General features: G+C 36.4%; 1 protein-coding gene across 4 annotated transcripts in view; it reads left to right on the top strand.

The window, feature by feature from the left end:
- The window catches only part of LOC117564629 (probable WRKY transcription factor protein 1), an 82,009-nt gene that overhangs the window by 24,206 nt on the left and 33,897 nt on the right, over positions 1–23,906 (top strand). For 2 of the 4 annotated variants that reach the window (XM_034243488.2, XM_052002410.1), the window contains exon 1: positions 11,654–12,243. The exons of the other annotated variants lie outside the window; for them this stretch is intronic. In XM_034243488.2, the coding sequence (XP_034099379.2) occupies positions 11,731–12,243 (513 nt within the window). In that variant the 5' untranslated portion in view covers positions 11,654–11,730. Of the gene's footprint in view, positions 1–11,653; positions 12,244–23,906 lie in introns of those variants that run through there. 4 annotated transcript variants of the gene reach the window in all.

Below are 23,906 nucleotides of genomic sequence, written 5' to 3' on the forward strand. Positions count from 1 at the left end.
ACCAAAAACCCAACCAAAATAAAATGGGTCACGTGCCGAGCGAAGAAGCGCGCTTGAAAAATGCAAACGCCAACGCAAACACTTGCCTCAACATGCGGCACTGTAGGCGTGGCACAAATCACAGTGCACACACAAAATTCCAACAAAAAAATAGAGATGAAAAGAGGGGAAAACTTCTGGTAAAATGCAGCTAAAAAATGCTGGAAAATCAATCAAAATTAAATTTCAATTGCATTGAAATCTTGTTGCTATGGCAATTCGAACTATAACTGTGACTGCGACTGCGATTGCGAACTGGGAACTGTAGCAGTTAACTCTATAGAATCGTAACTTGATTTGTGGCAGAGATTATTGTTGTTGTTGTTGCTGTTGCTTGTGCTGTTGCGGCAACATCTGCACTCATTTCCCACTAACTCACTCTCTCTTGCTGTTATGCATTTCAATTTGCGACGCGGACACAACAACAGCAGCTTAATTTCGTTTTAGCAGCTTCAACACGCGCATTCAGCTGGAGTGTGTAAATAGCAAAAATACGCATACGCCGTGTGGTACGTGCAATGATATCTAATGAAAAGAGTGCAACTGAATGGTATGCTATTTGTGGTACTCTAAAGGATGCCAAGCAATGCAATGCCAGCGATTCAAGCCAAGCCCGTTGCCATCTGATGCGCTCTCTTCGAATTCCTGTTGTTGTTGTTGTGCATGCTGCTGTTGATGCTTTTGTATTGAGTTGATTAGGTTGCTATAGACACTCGAATGGCTGCTTGATTCACATTTCGAATGTGTGTTTGAGTTACGCTGCTTGTTCAAGGATTTCTAATTATAGAAGACTCGGTAGTTTCAGGTTGCCAACTACTGAGCATTTATTTGAAAGTACCATAAAGCATTAGCTATTAATTTAAATTTACGCAGAAGATGTAAAGCTCATTAGTGTCATTTCTTTAATTTATTTCTATAGGTTGATAAAGTTTCCTTATCCAGCTTTTCATATTAGAAAAGGTCAGCATTTAAATGCTTTCGTGCATTTCCCCTGCTGTTATGCATTTCTTTTTATTATTTTTTTTGTGGAGTAGACAATTATTTTGATATGATTAAGCTGCAAAATTTTTTTTATGCTTTCTTGTCACTTACTTAACCTATTAAATTAGGAAGACGTGCCTATATCGATATATTAGGTTGGCCAAAAAGTCTTGCGGTATTTCCGATAGGTGTCTTTGCAAGCGCGTAGTTCTAGTTCTATTTATCGAATCGGTTCATGCGATACCTTTTTGGAAAGCTCTTTTCCCGCGCTAACACGTGTTTGATTTATTGTTGTTTGTCTTGAGTCGTTCGTGAGTTATAGCGTCACAAACATGGAGCAAAATAAAGAGAAAATACGGCAATACATAGTATCCATAAAGCCCAAAGTTCTTTTAAATTATAAATTATGTTATTATTGTTGATATCCATGTATATCGATATAAGAGAAAAAGCATGGAATATTTAGTTATGGCATTAGCGAAATTATAAATGATATATATCTATAACGATGTTCCATAAGCTTGGAGTTGAATAGATTTTATTGTGTTTATTTATGGTTCGGTTTATCGCTTCTTCAATTTATTTGAGTTGAATTTTATTAAATTTATATAAAATTATATCTCTCTCTTCTTTGTAACTAATTAACTCATTTCTTCAATATTCGTATACCTAACAGAGACTTAAATTCTACACAATTCAGATTATTTTGGCCAAAGGAAAGCTACAATAGCTCTTTTGGTTGGCTGCTTCTTTCTTATGCTAGACCAAATCCCAGCTCAGGCAGCAGCCAGTTTGCTTTCTAATGCTGTTTGTCCAATGCTCAAATCGCAACTAATGCTGTTCCTTTTGCCAATCTATCTATCTCCTACATCTCTGTCTATGCTGGGGTCACGTCAGCTTGCAGCTCATTTCCCCAGCTTGCCGTCTAGAGTTGCCTTCAACTGGTTGCTAAGTCAGACAGAGTTGGTTGGCCACGTTAGCAGCAGCCTGCAGGCTGCAGCTCATTAATCAACTGCTGTTTCACACGCTTGACGCTGGCGTCGATGGCGACGTGGTGTTGACGTTCGCCTCGAAACTGTCACTTCCTGGGCGTGACACACACACACACACACACATACGACTACGACGACGACAACGAGGAGCTTTTGTTTGGCTTGATTAATTATTTAGCTTGCGATAAGTGCTAGTAGTTCACACTCACTTTACTCTCTTCTCATCGTCTTTCTATATATAATACATATATTTCTTAGACACCTTGGGCAACGTTGACTGCAAAAGTTCGTTCGCCAATTAAAATGTGAACGCAAACGCGGATAAGATACACGCAACCAACGAATATTGAACGCTCTGATGCAGACATTCAATAATTTCGCTATTTTTTTCATTCTCTTTCTTTCTTTTATGTGCCCTGCAGACAGTTCAGCGCAATTGGTTTGCCTTTGATGTAGAGATGTGGCAAGTGCAGAGGTGGGGTGGGGAGAGGGGACAGGGGATTGGGGAGAGGAGGCATGTTGCAAGTGATGGGGTTGCCAGTTTGTGTTTCAATATAACCGTCAACACTCGTTATTGCCACTTCAATGATGAGTTCTTCTTCAAGCATTCACACACACACACACACACAGTCGCATACACAGATAGTGCGCTTACAAGTTGCGGATCCCTATAGACACGGCATCAACTCCCACAAATGCCGCCCGATTGCACTTGTCTAAAATGCAGCTCACAATTTTTGCTGCTTGCTTTCTCTATGGCTTTTAATACCCTATAATTGCCTCAGTCGCTGTGTGTGGATGATTTATCCAGTACAAATTTTGAAATAACATTATTTATAATATAAATTCAAGTTTTTAATTTTGTTGGCAACGATTAACTTTTTCTTGATAAAAGAAACAAGTGCATTTGGAATTGTCTAGGTACGAGTATGTAGACAATTTTTCATTCTTTTATTTCCCGAGCATTTCTGTTAGAATTGTCGCTAGAAACTAGAAAAATATAGGATTCATTTATTTTGTTGATAGGAAACAAAGAAAGAATTCGATGCATATGTTTCATGCTAAAATATTAATAATACAAAGCAGATCTTTCATAGCTTATTTCATATTTTGAGTTTAACCAGTTATAACAACATATTATTAATTTAATTTTTATATAATTTATAATTATTCTTAATTATCTATTTTTGCTATAAACTCAGTTATACAACAAATTAAACCATTTTGTAACTACAAAAAATGTAATTCCTATTAAAAAGGCTTTTATAATATTTACATTATTCGTAATTATTTGAAAGCACAACAAATTCAGTTCAATTTAATTACTGATGATATTCTATACAGTTTTATATAATTTACAATTATTCTTTCCTGTTTAATTTCACAACTAATAGAGCAAACCATTTTTCATATTGTATAGAAAATATAAAGAGTGAAAGCATAATAATTTCTCATTCACTTTTTAATATTTTTTCAAACATTATTAGAACCCAGGATATCCCATTGTCGAGCATTTCCCAAGTTAAGTTCTTACAATTTTGTAGTTGTTGCTGCTTGTTCGTAGCGTGCATCATTGAGTTTTGTTCAAGAACAATTCTTTTATATGAGCACAGTGCTAGTGTGTGTGTGTGTAACTATGTGAATGTGTAAGTTAGTGTTGAAATTGTGCGCTCATATATGAGTATAGGTTGTATGTATGTGTGTGTGTGTGACATTGTTAGAGTGCGTCTGGTTGTGACTGCAATGTAAGTTTTCATACTCCGTCATCATCATAAATGTCGCTTCTCGTATGCGTCGCTGCTGCATTTTTTTGGTTGGAAAATCGAAAAACAAGAAAATGTTCCAAGACGAAAATGTGTGTATAATATATTTTGCGTTTATTTGATTTGAGTTACTTTATTTATTTGTGTTTCTTGCCACATTTGGCAAATTTTCTTAACTTAACTTGCGCTCGAAAGAGATGCGTCCTTTCCATGGCAAATCGATCGATTTTTGCGGCAAAAGTTTTCAAAAGGGAAAGTCTTGAATGCATTTTCTTTATCGGCTTCTTGCTTTCAACCACTTTGAGCATATTTTCTAATTTTCACTCAGTGTTCCTAACGGTCTGTCAAATAATTTCAACACTTTGCGGCATTTTTTCCTAGCGCTAAAGAAGAAAAAGTTTTTCGCACAATTAAGTCGGCAGCAGATGAGAGAGCAGGTGGCTTCTATTTTCTCACTTCTCTCTCTCTCGGTCTCCACTTGCTGCTCGGCTTATTTCTTGGCTGCTTTAAGTTCTCGTCCACGTGGCAGCAAGCAGCAACTGTTGTGTTGTGGCACGAAGTCTGTTGACTGCCAACTTTGCACAGCGACGCAACGCGGCGCAAGCCAAAAATTTAATTTGTTTGCCAAATAATTTTACATAAACTTTCATTTAATTTTCAAGACAAAGTTGAGCCCAGTCAAATCTCAAATCTCAACTTCTGCTGCTGAAATGTGCCTCACAAGGTTCTTTCTATAAAATGCCGTCAACAATTTTATTGGCGAGATTTCTGCGTCATGATAGAGAAATATTTAAAGCGTTAAAATCTATCGATTTTAATTTGTTTTTCATGTGAGAGAATATCAATGCATTTCGATAATATGTTAGCTAGAATAATTTTGAAAAATATTCAGGTAAAATATTAGAAATATGTATAACGATGGTTAAATAATGTGGCTATCAAATTAATAAGTAATTGTCAGATTCAAAAATGATAAAATTAACTCGATAATCTATGAAGCTCAATTAAGTTTGTTTTCATATGTTTCATTATTTATACTCTCTCTATATACCTTATTGTAAACGATTCTGATAATAATCTTTATCAGGGCCTTAAATCTGACTTCTTGTTCAACTGTTTCTAATCTAGACGTCAAAGAAACACAAAATAATTAAAAATTATTTAGTCGATTTCCTTTAAGGAAGAATTTGATTCTTATATAATATGTTGAATTTAAGTAATATTTCTTCAATTCCTTAGTAAACAACTATACCAACAATTTTCCCCATTAAATATCTTCGAGCTTCTCTTTTATTTATCAAACAAACTAACTAGTAAAACTACATTAAAATCAAATATCTGCCAACATTATAAACTACCAGTTAATGCAGCTTATGGCTCAATTTACTGCATTGAACTGCTAATGCAGTCGAGTTAACCCTTGGTCGAGTGAGTTGCAGCCACAAACTGTGGCTAATACTAAAGTTAGTTGTCCCAAAACAAAGGCGAAGGCAGTTTGTTAAGTTCAAGCTGGCGCTTAAATTGATATGCAAGTTTATTAGAAACCGCATAAACAATTTGCTCAATAGCAGTTACGATTATGTTTAACGATAACGATAATGCTAACGATAACGATAACGATGGCAACGTGAGCCAGAGAAGCACCTGAATGACCCAAAAATATTAAAGCAGTCAGTGAGCGTTAGTTAAGACCTAGGTCAATAAACGGCCAGCAAAGCAAACGCCAAAAATATGATGAAGAGAAGGAGAAAGAGAAGAAGATAGAGGGAGCCAGAGATAATGAAATGGCTTCATTTCTGGCCTAATCTCTTTGACGGATTGCCAACTAGGGATTATGAGCAACTGGCCATACTGAACGTTAATTGAATGCAGCGAATGGCAAACAACAGCAGAGGCAGAGGTAGACAGAAAAAGAGAGATATGGACAATGGGAGAGAGGTCGAAGGGATCATGGCTAAGTAGGGTCAATTCCAGAAATAAAACACACAACAACAACAACAACAAGAGATCCAAATGCGATCTAAATCCGAATCCGAATCCGATTCGAAACGGTGCCAGGGTCAGGCTTGAGGTCAGCTCAGCTCAACTGGCCACTCGACTCGTTAGGCACACGAACAATATCTGTGTACAAAATGCCATGGCATTGTTTAACTAATTGGATTAGTTTGATGCCTAACCAGAGCCGATGCCACACTCCTCACTCAGTTCAGTCCCTCAGGTAGAAGAGGGCGGCTGCAATTCGCTGACTGTCCATTTTAGTTGTACAAATAAACAGGATATTCATGTACAACTCTCAACAACATCTTTGCTTCGCTTCGCTACGGTTCGTTTATTTTTTTCCTCTTTTTTTTACTTTTATATTTATTGTTGTTGTGTATCTGCCCAGCAATCAATGTAAACAACCAGCCCACATCAACAGCAACAACAGCAAGCAACAGCAATAACAACAATGGCAATTCCAGCAAGTCATTTTATTTGTTGCACCTTTACATTCTCGTTTTATTAGAGGATGATTTCGTTGGCGATAACAAAAACCGAATTCGATTTGAGTGCATTTTAAGTGAAATTAAATGAAAATTACTTTGCTTTTCAATCGATTCCTAAATAATGAATGCTGCCTCTTCTTCTCGTTTATTCCAACAATAGCCAACAAATTGTGAAGAATTTAAGTGAAGTAAAGGCAAAAGCAAAGCATTCGCTATGCGTTTTAATAAATACTGTACAAGATGTATGTGGAGCATTTAACATTCACTAATTGCCGCACTGAAAGATGGAATAGAATTAAAGTTGATATAGCCTGATTTCGATCGCATTAATCGATTTGTTTTGAAAGTTGAGAAAATATCAATTAGAACAGGTGTTGTAAAATGTTAGGAACTGAGCTACATAAGTACAGAAAGAGAGAGTAGAATAAGAAGATAAAGTGAAAAATGATGCATATAGAGAAAAAAGTTTGAGAATCAAAAATAAATCATTTTAGAATATAGTCTTGTTTTTATTTATCAACATTTATATTTAGTAAATTTTGTTTTGTAATCTTAATTACTATATTTAAAATAACACTTTCATATACAGATCTAGATGATCTCACGAATACCACTACATTTTTATACAAAATTTCAGAGGAGAAGAATTATAATTTTTGCTTTGGTAAAATTGCAAAATTGTTATTCTGTGCTACTTATTTCGAAAAGAAAATAAGGTTGAGATTCTTGAATTTGATAAGAAAACATATCAATCGGAAACAAGATTTTTAAATCTTAAAAAAAAGGAAAAATAAATTTAGTTTGTTTATATTATTTGAAGAATATTTTATGATAAAAATAATGTTAGGAAACACAATGTTTCTGTGTGTAAATCTGTATATTAGATTGAAAAAGGGTACAAAAGAAACAGGAATGTATTCACAAATAATTATAGAACTTATGCAGCATGCCAACTGGTTTGGAAGCCATTGTACACAGCTGAGCAGACACTACAGTGACGTCCCACTCTCAAACAGAAAGAAACGAGAGCTGCGAACAGTATTAACATCCGCCCAGATAGATTTATGAGTTTCGCTTGTGTGTGCTGTTTTTTATTGTTTCTAGTCGCATTTTCATAACTGCAACATCTTCAATTTTCCATTTTATTGGCCAGCTTCTTATGCAAGAGAGCCAACAAAATGCCGCCACAAATGGACTTATTGCATAATGTGTTTGTCTGATCATAAAAATAACAATGCGAATGAGTGAGCTACCGCTAATACTACAAACTACAAACTTACAGACGACTTCGTAGTCGATTTTACAGTGAATGATTTCTTGCACCTTGGGACTGTAAGTCAATCATTGTTGCACGCTCGCAATGTGCCCCCTTCTAAAATTTCTTAGATAGCCAAAGCCAAACAGCATTTCCATTTTTATCCACACATGCCACAAGTTGCCTGTCTGCCTGCTTGCTGCTTGCTTTGCCTCCTCCCTCCCCCTTTGCGTTGCATTCACCACAAGCGACTAATTGTTGGCGGCGGCCTCGCCTTTCAACACAAGAAACGCCGCTTTAATGGGCTGCCAGCTCCTTTAATGAGCCTCCCCAGGTGTGGCAGCAACTCCAATTCGATTTCCAGCTCATCAACGGGTGGCCACCAACTGTTGCAGTTGCATTCGGTTGCAATCTATGTCATTGGGTCTTTGTGTTTTATGGCCACTACTCGAGTAGAATGATCATTTTAATTTGGGTAAAAAGGGTATTGCCAACTATGGCTAATTTTTGGTCGAATGTCTTTCTGCCTGTTGCAGAGACTATAAAGTGTAGAGACTTGCAAATTTAAATTAACGTTAATAAGACGTTTTAGTGGTGTTAACTAGCTTGCGTGGTTAAATCATTTAATTATTATTGGTTTAAGATATTTGGAAAAATCATGATGATCTTCCACATCTTTTAACCGTCTTTAAGGTATGTAAATATTGAGCAAAATTTTAATAAATCTGCAATTTTTCTATTCTAGTATGGTAAAATTAATTAATGGATGTTGTTTTAAATTAACAAAATTTGGCATTCAAAAGATTTAATTAAGATATTCATAAAACTCAAGATTTCATAGTCCTAAAGGAATATAAATATCGAGAACACGTAAGACCAAGACCTAAATTTTCGTATTATTGAAAAAACAAATAATATAAGTTGACTAAAAATGTTCTCAAACTTTGAAGATTATGGCGCGTTGACTGTCTGCAAGGTATAAAATAGTCGACTACACTTAAATAGGAAAAATAGCATACTTGTTATTTAAAATGAATTTATAAGATTCCCAGCTAAAAATGCAGACACTCACATCTAAAGCTAGAGGCGTCGTTAAAAGTAGAAATGTGTTATGTGTTTTTCGACCAAGCAATTTGATATTTAGAATGCAAGTCCCTAATCCGATGTCATTTAAATTTTAGCTAGCTTGCTTTGTACTCAAGTTAAATCGATCAATCGATTTTTTAAAGTAGTCCTAAAATTAAAATGTTTGCTCAAAGTATTCCCTAAATTTAAAGATGCCGGCCACTTTATAGACCAACTAGAAGATATGTTAAAGTCAAGAATATTTAAACAAAACCAGCTCTCATGTTATTTTTGACGAAGTTCTAAGATTTTCAAGACTCGTAAAATGTGGAAATGTGATGTGCGTTTTCTGCCCCATTCTACTCGCAGTGGAAGATTAAAAAGTGTGCAGCATTTCCATATGTCATAATACGCTTATCTGATTTCCATTCTTCATTTGCATACACACATGACCTTTGGCTGCCGTTTTCAGTTGCCTTTTCCAATGTCAACTTTTGCCAAGCACCAAATATTTGTCTGCTGACTCAAATGGAAACCTCTCTTACACCCAAAAACTCATCGCATTTGGCCGGAAATTGCGTTATGCACCCTTTTTTCATGTTGTGGCCTTGGGCGACACTCTCTGTGTGTTAGTCAGACAAACATTCAGACAGACTGACAGACAGACGGATGTAGAGTCAACCCGTCAGCTCTTGAGCCACTTTATCTTAAGTCAATTTGCAGCCCCTCATCATCGTCATCATGAGGAGCTCCGCTTTGTTTTTCCCAAATATTTTTCAACATAATTGGATACATAGAGACCAAGTGTCATAGATCAGCTCGCTGCTCTGAGCTCTGAGCCTGACAAAGAAAAAAGGATTTTGGTTTTCGCAGCCCTGCTAATTGAGCAGGAAGCGACTGTCACCTCTAGGGGATGCTCTACTTTATTCTTTTATATTTTTAGGGGTTGTTGCTCTAATATGATTTCATTAAGCCATCTCATTGCTGCACCTTTTCTTCTTTTTTTTTGTTGCCGTGGCGGTTTCAATTTCATTTTCGATATGTCAATTATTTAAGCAGATACCCCCCGCGTCTTCCTTCCGCGTCCCTCTTTCTATCCTCCCTGGGGCCGCTTTCAATTTGATTTTTATGATTTTGCGGCGCATTTTGGTTCTGCTTCATTTGCATTTTGTATTGAATTCGTATTTGTGATGCCGATACCGATGCTGATTCCGTTTGCGTTTCGTATACGTATTTGTAATTCACGTATATATATTTGTCTGCGGTTATCTGCTTTTGCTTGTGGCAGCTGCTATCCCCCCTCCTCCCCTCCCTCTTTGTTTCTCTCAAATGGCAACTTAGGCAAATTGAAAGCAACTCAGGGCGAGGCTGAAAACTGAAGCAGAGCATGCAGCAACAATGGGCTAATGGCGAGGGATGAGCATGAAAGTCCAACTGAAGTCATCAGCAACAAATTTGATTTCCATTTTCATTTTACATTTACTTGATTTTCGATTTGCAATCGAATCGGAAACTTCGTTTCCTTCTCTCTGTCTCTTTTATTTTGCTGCCGTGCATTATCTGATCTAATTGCGACTGTTGCTTCTGCGCTGACCTTCTACATAAATATTTATCATCATCAGCATTATACTTTTCATTGTCATTATCATTATCTCTGTGGCACGTTGCAAAATTGATTGAGAAATTCATTTTAATTAGCAAACCGGAGTGCAAGGTGGCGCCATTGTGAAAACTGGCAACGTGCTGAAAATTGGCAACGTTGCTAGAAAAATAAAATAAAAAAATAATACGAACTGAACGTAACGAAATTCTGTGGCGGCTGCTTTCACCGCGCCTGGGTGGCCCGTTGCTGCTGTTGTTGTTGTTGTGGCTGTGTGTGCAACATAATAATTTGTAAACATTTATCAATTATGCAGCAGCAACAACAATAACGCTGGCCTCGCGTGGCCTGCCTCACATGGCTGGCTACTTGCAACGCCCCAAAGATGCCCCAAGCGCGTCGACCACAGCAACGGCAACTGGCCACATAAATTTTCCACATAGGCCACCAACTCGCGGCAGGGCGCCAAGTTGCTCAGTGGCCCCTCTTTTGTTGTCTGCTTGCCCCTTATCCTTGCCACACAACGCAATTCAGAAGCATTCGAGGCGTTGATTTCGTTGGCCCAACACGCAATTAAGTGCAAGTGGGCAACACCTCATCAGCAGCAGCGGGAGACGAGCAGCAGCAGCATCAGCAGATGCTGTTGCAGGTGCAGGTGCCACAATGCACGGATGGGATGTGTTGCACGTTGCTGCAAGTCAGGCGATCAATCATAAAACTGCTGCATGGCTTGTTGACAACCACAAACAATAACCACTTAATCCCCAAAACGAAAGACAAAGTAAAGGCAACAACAACTACTGCTACTAAATTGCAACTTTTATTAAATATTTCACTGAATACGATGACAAATTTAAAAACATTCTTATATAAAATAGTCAGTAATAAATTCACATATGATAATATCAAATTTAAGTAGTCACATTGTGTGTAAAATTGCATTACCACAATAGCCAAATTTTAATAACACTTTAGCTAAGGAAACCATCATAAACAATTTATACACAAAACAGCTGACAAAGCTACCGCAACATACTGTGCTGTCGCCCTCAACACGCAGCCTTAGCAACATGCTGCTAAGCCACAGCCTATGAACCTGTCTAGCAACATCTGCTTGCGCTCTCTTACAGCACTATTGACGAACGCACGCACAATACTCGCATGTTGTGGCTCTCTTGCTCTCTCTCTCTCTCTCGATTGTGTTTTGTTCTCTAGCTAGCATGTTGCTCGCAGTTGTTATTGTTGACAGCGGTTTGATGCGAACATTGTTAACTCCCACTGCAGTGGAGTCAAACGTCTTTTGACTGTGGTCGCGAATGTTCGTGTTGGAAACGACATAAGTGTGGGTGTGTGTGTGTGATTATTCAGTTTTAGTTACTTCCAAGTGGATCTTGGATTGCGGTGCTGCTGCAGTTTTAGTGCGAAATAAATGATTGTTTATAATGCTGTGACAGAAAATAGTAATTAACTAATACAAATACGAAAAGTAGTCAAAATTTAATTAAAATTCAGTTGTGGCAAAGTTTTGTGCAAAAAAAACAAAAAAAAAATGCTGAGAAACGTGATTTGGGTGCTGCTCTGGCTGCTGCTTGTTGTTTGTGTGCTTGCCCTAGAGGCCAACGCTAATGACCAGCAACACGTCGTCGTCCATATGAAGCCGGCACAGGCTTTGCCCGCTGCAGCTGATGACTGCAGCACAGCAATCAAGATGAAGATTCCACTGCCAGGGCTGGCAAAGAGCCATCAGCAGCATCTACGAAAGCGACGCGAACTTCATCGTTGCCGTTACTTTTCTCGACGTCGCCACCCCTTTGATTCACAAAATGCCATTAGACATGGACCAACAAAAACAACAACAATCGCAACGACGACGGCTTACATTGATTATAACAACAATCATGATGTGGGTGCAGTGCAGACAACAGACACACCATTACTAAACGCACACAGTTATCCAGCAGCATCGTCGAATAACGGTTCTATAGCAAAGAATCGGCAAAAGAAGCGTCGACTGCATAAACAACAACGCCAGCTACAAGTACAGGCACTTAAGCAACGTTCGGTAAGTTATGTGCTTAATTATGAAATAAACGACAAGTTCGATTAGCGTTGTGCTGCTCTACTTCGTTCTGTCTCTGTTTGTCTTCAACTTGCTTAGGGCTTTTTAGTCATCTGTGGTGAGACTGCAACTCCTAGTCACCTCACATCGACACTGCTGTGGTGTAATTCTCATCACGTGACTTTGTGATGTTCAGGGAGACTGTTGATGACAGGCAAAGACGGCTGTTGGTTTCGCTTGATCTGCATGACGTCAGCTTCTACGCATTTTGTAATTCTTTGTAATACTCCAAACATACGACCTATTTAAAATTACGTTAACTTGAATGTTCTCGATTGGAGAATAGGTTTTTTTATTACTTAGCCACATTTCAATGCATTTCAAGCACTGAATGCTTGGAAAAAGACTGCGACTATTAGTCACCTCACATCGTCGCTGCTGTGGTGAAATTGCCATCGCGTGATGTAGAAGGAGGCTGTTGAAGACAGGCAAAGACTGCTTTTGGTTTTTGCATGATCTATGTCACGTCAGCTTTTGTGTGTAGTACTGTAAACATATGACGTCTACACTTACGCTAACATGCAAGTTCTCAATGGGACAATAGGTGACGTTGACCAAATTGCTTATGAAGCTTAGCAATTCAATTCACAGTCACAAATTGTAACTCACAATTGTGAAAATTGATAATTCAATTAGTACTTATAATTAATAATTAAAGGTTGAAATCAAATTTATTATTACTATATATAAAATAAAATTAAATATACAATTAAATTTTGCTTCCGTAGTATTATATATTTCAACACAATAATAGAAATTCTTTTCCAATTTACATTAATTCTGAAAAAAGTTATAGTGCCAACATAGTAATGATTATTATATATTTAATAATATCAATGTTCATGTCTATTTGAATTCGTGCTCCCCTATAACATATAATCATAAAAATTCGGTTCTGAATTGGTTTCGGAAAAAGTGATAAGCCTAACCAGATTCTCACATTGTGAATTGATAACTTAATGGGAAGATTACAATTTAATAATCTTATTAAATAATACAAATTATTCAAATTGAATAATTAATTTATTGTGATTATTATGTACTCCAAATAATTAACTTTTGATAACATGAAATTTGAAAGATTACGATTATTACATGTTTCACAATTTAAAAAAAATTTTAATGCCTAATTTCATGCAGCTACAGTTCGTTCCCTATATGTTCATAAAAATGTTCTTTAAAAGTTTGTTTGACTCGTGGAAAAGGCGATAAGCCGAGCGTTCTATCACCCCCTCCCCACTCTGTTGACTTAACCCCAAGTCTGAGTCGCTGTCTGGGTGCGAATCAATGTGGCAGAGGCAGAGTTTCAGTTGCCACTTGGCATACAAATTAATTTGTGTTTATTATTGGGATTGCACTGCACGTTCCGCTTAGATCTTTTGATGTAGATTAGCTGATTGTTTGTGTGCGCCACGCTTTTGTTGCCTTTTTTTATTATTAATTGTCTGGCATAATTGTTCAGATTCAATGGAGATTTATGTGGAAGCAAAACGCAAACATTACACACAAAAAAAGATCGCCTACTTCCATTGAATATATTGCCAATTAAAAGCCTATTAAGTGCATATCACACTTTGCAATTTAATAGACAAGAGTGAGAAAGAGAGGAAGAGAGAGAGAGAGAGAGAGAGAGAGAGAGAGAAGGAGAGAGTCCCTCTGTTATCTCCACCCCTGGTTTCGTTCTCTTCTGCCCATCCATTGATAATGTAACTGAGTCAGAAGATTAAAATGCCGATACCTTTAAGCTAAATTTGTTATTATGTGCTTTTTTTTGTACATTTTTTTTTGAGGTTGAATTGTCAACGGAATAAAGTAGGCATATTTTATAGGTATAGTTAAGAAAATGCCATAAATCTGAGCCTCTGACATATTCGACTATAAAAACGTTGTTTGTTTATTTCCAAAGCTCTCTTTTCTCTGATTTTCCTAGAGCATCGCAAATTTCTTTTCGTTATTGTCTCGAGGGCGATTTTAATGAGTATTCAATAATTCTCAGCAATGACAGGTGACTAATTTGTTTACAAAAATTCTGATTGCCAATAACAACAATAAAGGCAGATAACAAGGCTGATGCAGCTGCAGACAGTTTTGTAAATTTAAATAAAGCACATCGTAAAAATTGAGATGAATGACTTATCTCCACTTGGGAGACAACCTTGTAAAAAGGCAATTAATTATTTTTCGCTACTAGGCCTATCAAAGTTCTACTATATGTTATGACATGTCAATTATCGTATGCTTGATTTTAATTGCGTAAATACCTTTGCAAGGTTATTTTAATCATCTTATCAACCCATTTAACTTAACATATTTAAGGTATTTAAAAGTTTAATATTGCCAACTCGAATATTTCTTTTCTTGTTGAGTCGAGTTTAATTGTTTTATTTATTATCCGAAATACTTCTTAAACAAACAAATCTTTGTTTTGGTGGTATTTATATATGGTACATATGTATGTACCTATATATTGATCACATTCATATTCCTGTTAATACAATTCCCTTAACTACACATTTATAAATAAACCATAAAAATCTTTTTGTAATGTTTAAACAACAACTGATTTTTCGTCATCTTTTTGGCTGTTTAATTGGTTGAATTTTAATGACTAATGGTACTAAATTATTATGATTATTATGATTACTATCTAAAAATGTTATTCTTCCGATTTACATATATTAACTGCTGTATTTACTTCTGCCTTGCTGTCTAAATATGCTAAAATGTAAACATAGTAAAACGAAACAAGCTACTAAAAGTTGTAATAAAATCGATGGCAATTGAAATTAATTTGATTTTCTGTTTACTTTTTTTTGCAAATGAAGTCAATGGGGCACAAGCAGTAAGTTTGCTAATCGCAGCACTTATGAATACAGCGGAATATATATACATATAGTATTTTTATATCCTCTCGCATTGCTTTCAATTTTTATATGTGCATTCCACTTTCATCTTTCTAATCGCTTTGCATTATTAACACCACATTTAAATTCAGTTCGTTGCGATGTCGATGTCGATGCTGATGTTGATTTTGATCTCCTCCCACTCGCTCGCTTTGTGAGTTTTGTCTGCCCTTTATCGCTTTGACGCCCCGCCACTCGATTTTATTTGCTGCTCCAATCGTATCCGACACTCTGCTGCCCTTCCCTCTTCCCTCTTCCCTTCGCTTCACACTGTTGCAAGTTCTGCAATCAGTCTATTAGCCGAAGCATATTCTGCTGGTTGCGCTTCATTGGCTGCAACTCTCGGGGGGCACTTCAAACATTGCCAGCCGCTTGAACGAAAAATTTGGCGCAAGTAAACAACGGAACGCACTTGCAACTAGTTTGAAGGTGGCATGGGGCATGGGGCAGGGAATGGGAGTGGGAGTCGAAGTCGGAGAAGTCGCTGCTGCCATTCAATTAATTCAAAGCATTAAAACAATTAAGCTGCTGTGGCTTCATTGACTTGGCACACGCTCTCCAACAGCTTCAAATGCCTCGCTGCTATTGCCAATTGCCGCATTCAACACGTCTTGGCAGCAGTTACCCACTCCCACTCCCACTTCCCCCTTTCCTCTTCTTTGTGACCCAATTTTCACACAAATTAGTGCAGCTAATTTTTAATGATGATTTTTCCAGTAACGCCTCACGACTCGCCGCCACTTCACTTGGCATTTTTCATAATTTCCAATGGCTTTTTATTTGTATAGCTTTTTTCCCCCTTTACAATTTCTTGCTTTTGCTTTACGCAATTTATGAGAATTTTTAGCTGCCGCCGCCAAATGCAATTGAAATAAACATGGAAAATGTTGTTTGGTCTTCTGCTATTTTGGTCGGCGGACTTTGATGCAGGCCTCGAGGCGATTGACGCCTCCAATGTTGTTTTCAAGGGCCAACACATTTGTAGTAGATGCTTGGCCGTCTTCTTGTTCTGGTTGATGCCAACTCCATGCGTTTCTACTCATTTGCACCTAATTGTCATGCACGTATATATAGACAAAAGTATATAGTATCTGCTAGATACTCGCCTCGCTGTATCTGTATCTCTTTTCTCCATCTGCACCATATCTATATACTCGTAGAGCTGCTGCACCTCTGTTGTTGTGGTTTTATGTATATTCATTGCAGCAGTTGGAGCTACACCAGCAGATGCCTGCCTGCCTGCCCGCCTGCCACATTTTTATCATTCTCTCTATTCATTCTCTTACCAGAGGCAAATCGCTGACTTAATCTGCATTTCTTTTGCTGCTTTTTTCCCCCTCTATTTTTTTTGTTTGTTTCTTTACCTCTCTTTTTGCCATTTGCTTACGTATGCGCTCCCATTTTTGTGTCCCTGGTCAACAAAGAAAGACATTTGCATAGTTGCCGCTTAAAGCTCTTTAAGTTTTGTGCCACCAAAGCGGAAATCGTCAAACAAGATAGCTAATTGTGCCACTAAAAAATCTGTTACAGTATATAATGCAAATAGTAGCATTTTTTTGTATTAAATAAGCTTAGCGATATTTAAAATGGTTGGCAGGCAATTTTGTAATTTAAATAGATTTGAAGTGTCAATTAGCAAAGATTCTCTCTTATTTTTCGATTGTCATAAATATAATGAGTTTGTTGTGAAGTTTTAAAAACATTCAGGATTTCAAAATGAAGGAATTCAATATAATAAAAACATAGTTTATGGGATGAATGCTATAGATAGTCTTATTTGAAGGTTTAGTACTAAATTCATAATATAAAATGAATACCAATTTTTCTCTTTAATGATTAGTTCTATACTGCTTGTAGAAAGAATGTTTAATTTCATATTTTATCCAATAACAAAAGGGTTTCAAGTATGCTTAGAAGTGTTTTAAAATAATTAATTTTGCTACTTTATTTAATGGATAACATTTTTGTTTAGGTATGTATATGTTGTACTTTGATTGGACTAATAATAGACTATAATAATGAACACTTCTTTTAAAAAGAAAGATAAATATTTTCTAAGAATAATTAAAGTATTGCTTGTGTATAGATATTCATAGTTAACAGTTTAGCACAAAGTTTTGCATAATATAAAATAATTTTAAAATGAATAACAATCATATATTATGTTCTTATTATCTATATATTTATATTATTTGTCTATAGATAGTTTAATTTAATATTTTTGTCTTCTCAGTATAATTCCTTAATAACAGATTTTGGATACATATGTATGGGAATGTTTTAAAATAATTATTATAATTATAATTACAAGAAATTAACAACTTCAGTTGATGACACAATATGGAAACCAATTCTGCTCAGGTCGATATAGTAAATGAATATATTTCTTGTTTCTGGAACGGTTTTAGAAGTTTGTTTTCTATACAAATTTCTAGCATGAAATGATATTTAAGCTCTTTTACTTGTCAAAGCTGTCACCATCTGATAAACTGTGATCTCATTTCGAATGCAGTCTTGTTTGGCTCATCGTAGAGGTGAAATGCATTCAGCATTCTGGAGATGCCAAGTTGAGCTAATTCGTTGTCACCTTAAATGCGATAAAGTGCCAAGCAGCCCGCATTTCTAGCATTCGGTGCTTAGCTCTCAGTATCCTTTGATCCTTTGTGCCAGCAGCTGCACTGCACGGAAATGTGCCGTTGTGTTTGTCCACGCCTTCAGGTCCTGTCCAGAGCAGTGCTCGAGAATAGACAAAAACAAAAAACAAAAATGGGAGTGGGAGCGTTTCTCTTTGGCATTGCGCTCTAGTTTTCCAGCATCGCACTTTGTCAACGCAGCGAGTTTTCCAGGCGTTGGCTTCGCTTAGTAGTTTTTCATTTATGCATCTCCGTTTTGCATTCCCATTTTATTTATGCAATTTTCACATTTTCCACAATTTTATTTACATTTTTGTTGTCGCTGTGTTTGCATCTCAAATTGCATTTTTTTTTGTCGCTATTTTTGTTGTTTGTTTTTTTTTTTTTGGGCTCTTCTCTCTCTCTCTCGCTCTCTCTCTCTGTGAGTTTTTCTATTTATTTCGCTAGATTTCGCTTTATCATTTTGCCGAGTCGAATATCAATTTTCTTCATTCTGGTTTTCTGGTCGTTATTCAAATTCCAGCGTTGTCGTTTATCGCCGTTTGGCGTCCCCTAAGCGTTTTTTATTACCCGCAATTTGCGCATTTTCACTTTTAGTTTTAATTAACTAAAATTCTCCTACAACATGGCATCGCATAACTGCGAACTCCACTCCCCTGGGCGCTTTTCTTGCCTTTTTCTTTTGCATTCTTTTTCCTCGCATTCTGCTGTTTTTTTCTCTGTTTCTGTTCTGTTTTGTATATTTTATTTGCATTAACAGCAATTTCTACTATTTTATTTCGGCGCCCTCGTTTTGTGTGTGTCCCTTGGAAAAGCTTAATTTTTATTTGCTGTTGTTGCTTTTGTTTACTCGCTGCACACAATTTTCCGGCACATTTTCACAGTTTTCTTCTTTTGCTGGCCGCACAATTTTAATTATTTGCAAATGGAAGCCTTTCGGGCGGGTTTCGTCGTGTTGTTCTTGTTGTTCTTGTTTATGGGCTCGTCCTTTGACAAAGGATCTGCGCTTGAGGCTGCACTCCAGGCGGCTTCTATAGGCGGGCGGAAAAACAGGCAGTCTGGCTGGACGATGGGGACAACAGCAGGCTTCCAGTTAGCTTTCCAACAACAGCAAGCTCGTTAGCTCTTTAGCTCTTCAACTCTTCGAGCGCTGAAGCCAATGAAGGCCAAACTGTTTTTGGCACACTGTGCAAAAGTTCAAAGTGCAAGCTTTTGGCTTTTATTCTTCTGTTTTCATCTTGTTGTTGTCGTTGTTGTTGTTGGCTGGTCCGGTTGGCTTTAATTAAAGTCGAACCCAGACACAATTCCAATGTGCCTGCGGTTGCCACAGCAGCATTAACAGCAACGGCAACAGCAAAGAATAATAACAATAAGAACGTTTCTTTTGTTCCGCAAACTAATTAAACATTGGAAGCGAGGTTCCCCCCTTTATTTTTCTTCAACAAATTGCCACACTATTAATTTGTTTTTAAATCGTTTTTCTTTGCCTTGCTGTTACTCGATTACTCGATTACGATAGGCGCATTGTAGAATGGAAACAACGCAAACGGATTGGTTTGAAGTCGAAACCAGAGACAGAAACAGAGTCAGAGTCAGAGAGTCGAGAGGTAGACTTGTGATTAATGGCCACGTGGACGTAACTTCATTTTGATTGCCTGTCGAATTGGCCGGCACATCATTTGTTGTACAACATAAATACAAACTGCCCCACCGACAACATCAACATCAGCAACAACAACAACATCGGCAACAACAAGCAAAAGTACAAAATGCGATTGGCTTTTCAATTTCCCAAAAACGGCTTTTCTTTCTTCTACCACATTGCCCATTAATCAGTTTCGAATTGTGTTTTTCTTTTCTCATTTTACCAACTCTCCTTTTCTGTTTCTATTTGTTGCTGTTGCTGCTGTTGCTGTGTGGTCCTGACGTTTCACCTCTCTGTGGCAAATACAAATTAGCCAAATTGTTTCGTGAGTGTGTTTACACGACCCAACATAATCGAGATTCGAACTGTGGCATCGGCGTCGGCGGCCTTCAAGTTAATTGCCAAAAATGCGTTACAAACGTGGCCAACAAATGCGACATAATACTAGTTATATTGTTGGGAAATTGTTGGCGTTTTCTCTACGGCCGCGTGTCGAGGGAGGGGCAATTGCTATACGTGCTGCAAACAGAGGCGTTAAGTGTCGTCACGATACATTACATGGTTTTTGTGTTTGCCAATGTGGCACTTACTATAATGGTCTATAGAAATAACTGAACTGAACAAATATTACACGCAATATTTCTTCACACTATTATTATTTAGAATAATTTGTTATTATTTGAGTAGTATAAAGTTGAAGGCAAGTTTTCGGCTTAGTTTCTTAAAGTATTTCTTTTAATATTATATGCTGCTTGGATAATGTTAAAGAATTAAACTAGATCACAAATAATATAAATATTGTTCGTGTGAAACATAATTCCTCTTTGTTTAGGAATGTGTTACCCTAAATCTTTTAAAATATTTATTTTTCAATTTTATTGTCATATTTAAATATCGCTAATAAATATTCCTTCTTTTCTTTGAATAATGTTTAGACTGGCAAGTGGATAAAATTAGATTGCAATTATAATGATATATTGCTTGCGGGAAAACTATGATTAGATGTTTCTTAAAGCAATATTTCTACGCATTTTTAAAGACAGTTCTTGTCTGTATTCGTTTGAAGTATTTTGCAATATGCTTGTAATATTTAAATATAAATTATCCATATTTTTCTCTTCTTTGAATAATGTATCGACCGACAAGAGCACTAAAGTAGACCACAATTCTAATAATACATTGTTGCTTGTGAGAAAACTACATATGATGAGACGTATGTAAAAGAATATTTATTCAGTCATATTTACTGACAATTTGGTTCTTAACTTTACAAAGCAGATTACAATATTCATCAAATATTTAAATATTAGTTATTCTTATTCTTTATCTCCTTTTGATAACATCTAAATTCGAAGTAGGTCACAATTATATTTTTCTTCGTAAAGAAAAGTATTTCTGAGTATGCTTAGATGATCTCATTATTCATTCATGTCAATGTTATTATTATAACGCTGTAATATTTAGATATTAGAGTTAAAAACAAAAAGCAAATAATTGTCTAAAGAGATAATACATTACACACAAAAGTAAATCGTCAGCTCTTCATAAACAAAAGATTGCTCTAGAATAAATGTAATACAACACTGACAGATTTTCTTTAGATTTCTGATACTCTTTGCGCTATTTATAGAGACTATTCAATGGGGGCACGTTTTTATGAAGACGTTGAGAGATACCTTGAAAAAGTTTGCCGTGAAATAGGAAATATACGACTTGTGTTTTCCGATCAGAATGATGCACTTGCTGCTCGGTTCAATGGCCTAGTCAATGCCACAGTAAGCTTGCAGCTGCCACATTGAGAGTGCAAGTGGCGCTTTTTACTTGTAATAAACAGAAAATAACAATCACAACAACAACTAAAGTATAAACAAAAGCGCTGCCAGAGGGCACAAACAAAAGGCCTTCTGCCTGTGTTGTATATATAGTAAGAAATACCTGCCTGCATCTGTCGTTTAGCTCACACAAAGTAACTGAACAAGATTTCCCGGCTTTTTCCTTTTGTGTGTGTGTGTGTGTGTGTGTGTGTGTTTTCTCCTACACAACTCTCAGTTTATGCTCTCGACACAGTTTTAGGGACTAAAAGTTTTTGGCAATCCATTAAATATGCTCGCTCGACTGGGTGCCATCTAAGCAAATGTCAATGTTGCAAAAGTGAAGGAGAAACAAAAAGTTAATGAAGCTCAACGCGCATGTCGAACTGCCAAATGAAGCCAATCGAGAGTCTCTTTTTGCCCTTTGCTCGACTAACTCATAAAATAAGAATGCACGACAAAAGTGGGGAAAAGCACTTGGAAATGCAAAAGGCAAAAATACATCATAGAGAAAAATTCATAATGTGCAGAAAATATTTTAGTACAATATAAGAAATGAATAAAGTAATGCGGGAAGTAAGAAGGAGGAAATATGTTGAATGTATGATAGCATATATGTTAGAATTTATGAAATGAATAAAGTAATGTTTATAGTGTAGTAGAGTAATAAGTAGATTAGAATATGCTAAATGAATAGGCTAATGTATAGTATAAATATTATTGCTATTTAGAGTGCTTTATTTTGCCTTAATTACAGTTATTTATTTAAGCTTCTGAAACATATTTTATGTATGAAATTATGGATAAATTCAATATGTTATTTAAGAAGATATTACTGAAATCTTATGAATAATTACAAGAGATAAGGGCATAATGCGTATCAAATATTTTAGTAGAATATAAGATAGGAAACAAGTATGGGAAAATGATAGGAATGAAGAAGGCATAAATATTATTATTAATATTTGGTATACATTATATTGTTCTGTAAACAAACATTCATTTAATCTTGGGACACATCATTTATATATAAACAGAGCTAAGTAAAGGCTTAATATATTATTTAATACATTTGTCATCAAAAATTCATAATATTTCAATAAAATATAAGACATGCAAGAAAGGAAAGAAGTAGAAGAAAATATTAGGAATAACTACGGATTATTGTATAGTATAAATGTAATATTATTATTTAGGGTGCTTTATTTCTTCTTGTATTGTTATATTCTATTAATCTAATGATAAACACTTTACAAAAAGAGTTGAGCAAATATTCGATTTTATCATGACATATTACAAGTTATTAGCGTATGAAATGTGATACAATGTTTTCTTAAGTCTAGTCAACTTCGTCATCAGATTGCTGACTTTAAATCGTTGTTATTAGTTTGCCCCTATATCAGATTTCGATTGCATTGTGTTGACAATTCTCAACTGAATTCTCACGCATTAGATGCAACCATATATAACATGAGCAGTATAAATCACAAGTCAACAGTCTGTTGTCAATTTATCAACGGAGTTCCAGTGAAAAACTCATCGAGTTATTAAAGTACGCCTTCACACAGATTGCTGCTATTAAACTTCTGGGTATTTTAATTGACAACCAAAACTCAAAAATCACGCAGACAGCAAAACGTTTGAATGAATATGCGGGCCAAGGGGCGAGAAGAGAGAGGAGGATAGGGGAAAAGAATAACATTGGGATGATCCAAAGACCCGTAGCTCAACTCGATGCACAGTATCTGTATCTCTCAATCTAACTGTAGGAATAAACTACCAAACAGCACAGCAATTGCCAAGTGCAGCACGCATTGAATCACTCACTCAGTCACTCACTCAGAGAGTCAGTCAGGCAGTCAGTCAGTCAGTCAGTCAGTGGCTCAGTCAGGCATGCAGTCAATTATACAATGTTGCCGACGAATGCGACTGCAAAAGATGATAACTATTAGATACTTTCGTATGCATCACAGCTAACTGAATTTATGTCAGTTTTTATGTGCGCTTTACAAGCTCTACAAACTCGATGATTAAGTTGCTACTGTTGATGATGATGATGATGATATTGCTGTTGATTGCTCCCTGACGTGCTGATGACGTTGCATGAACTTTCTGCTTGCGCCTGGGGTTAGACACATGTTGTTTTTGTGGTGGCTTCTTGGCCACCATCCATCCGTCAGTTACTTTTTTGTATCTTTTACTTACTTTACGCTCTGGGCACTTTGACGTGTTTTCAATTTGCAAAACATAATTAAATCAGCGACGCAGCTGGCAATGAATTACGATTAAATCCACTCAAAAGTCATAGACTGGCATTACTGGGCCACAATTTGACCAAAATTTATGATACTAGATGCGTGTGTGCTAAGTGAAGTCAGACATAAATTCAAAAACTAAATGTGCAGACAAAAGTGCAAAAGTTCTGGGAACAAGGAAACAAAATCGAAAGTAGCTGAGAATTGACAAGTCGAAACAGAATATTTGAGATATGTTGAGTGCATGTGGAAAGCTGCTTACAAAAAATGCAAAAGAAAGAATAGCAAGAAGCTTTAAAGTCATTTTTCTTGTCAGCATGTGAAAGTGAATTCACTATAAAAGAAATTCTGCAAACTAA

Source organism: Drosophila albomicans, chromosome 2L (assembly GCF_009650485.2).
Source record: "Drosophila albomicans strain 15112-1751.03 chromosome 2L, ASM965048v2, whole genome shotgun sequence".
In the NCBI taxonomy this organism is placed as follows: Eukaryota; Metazoa; Arthropoda; class Insecta; order Diptera; family Drosophilidae; genus Drosophila; species Drosophila albomicans.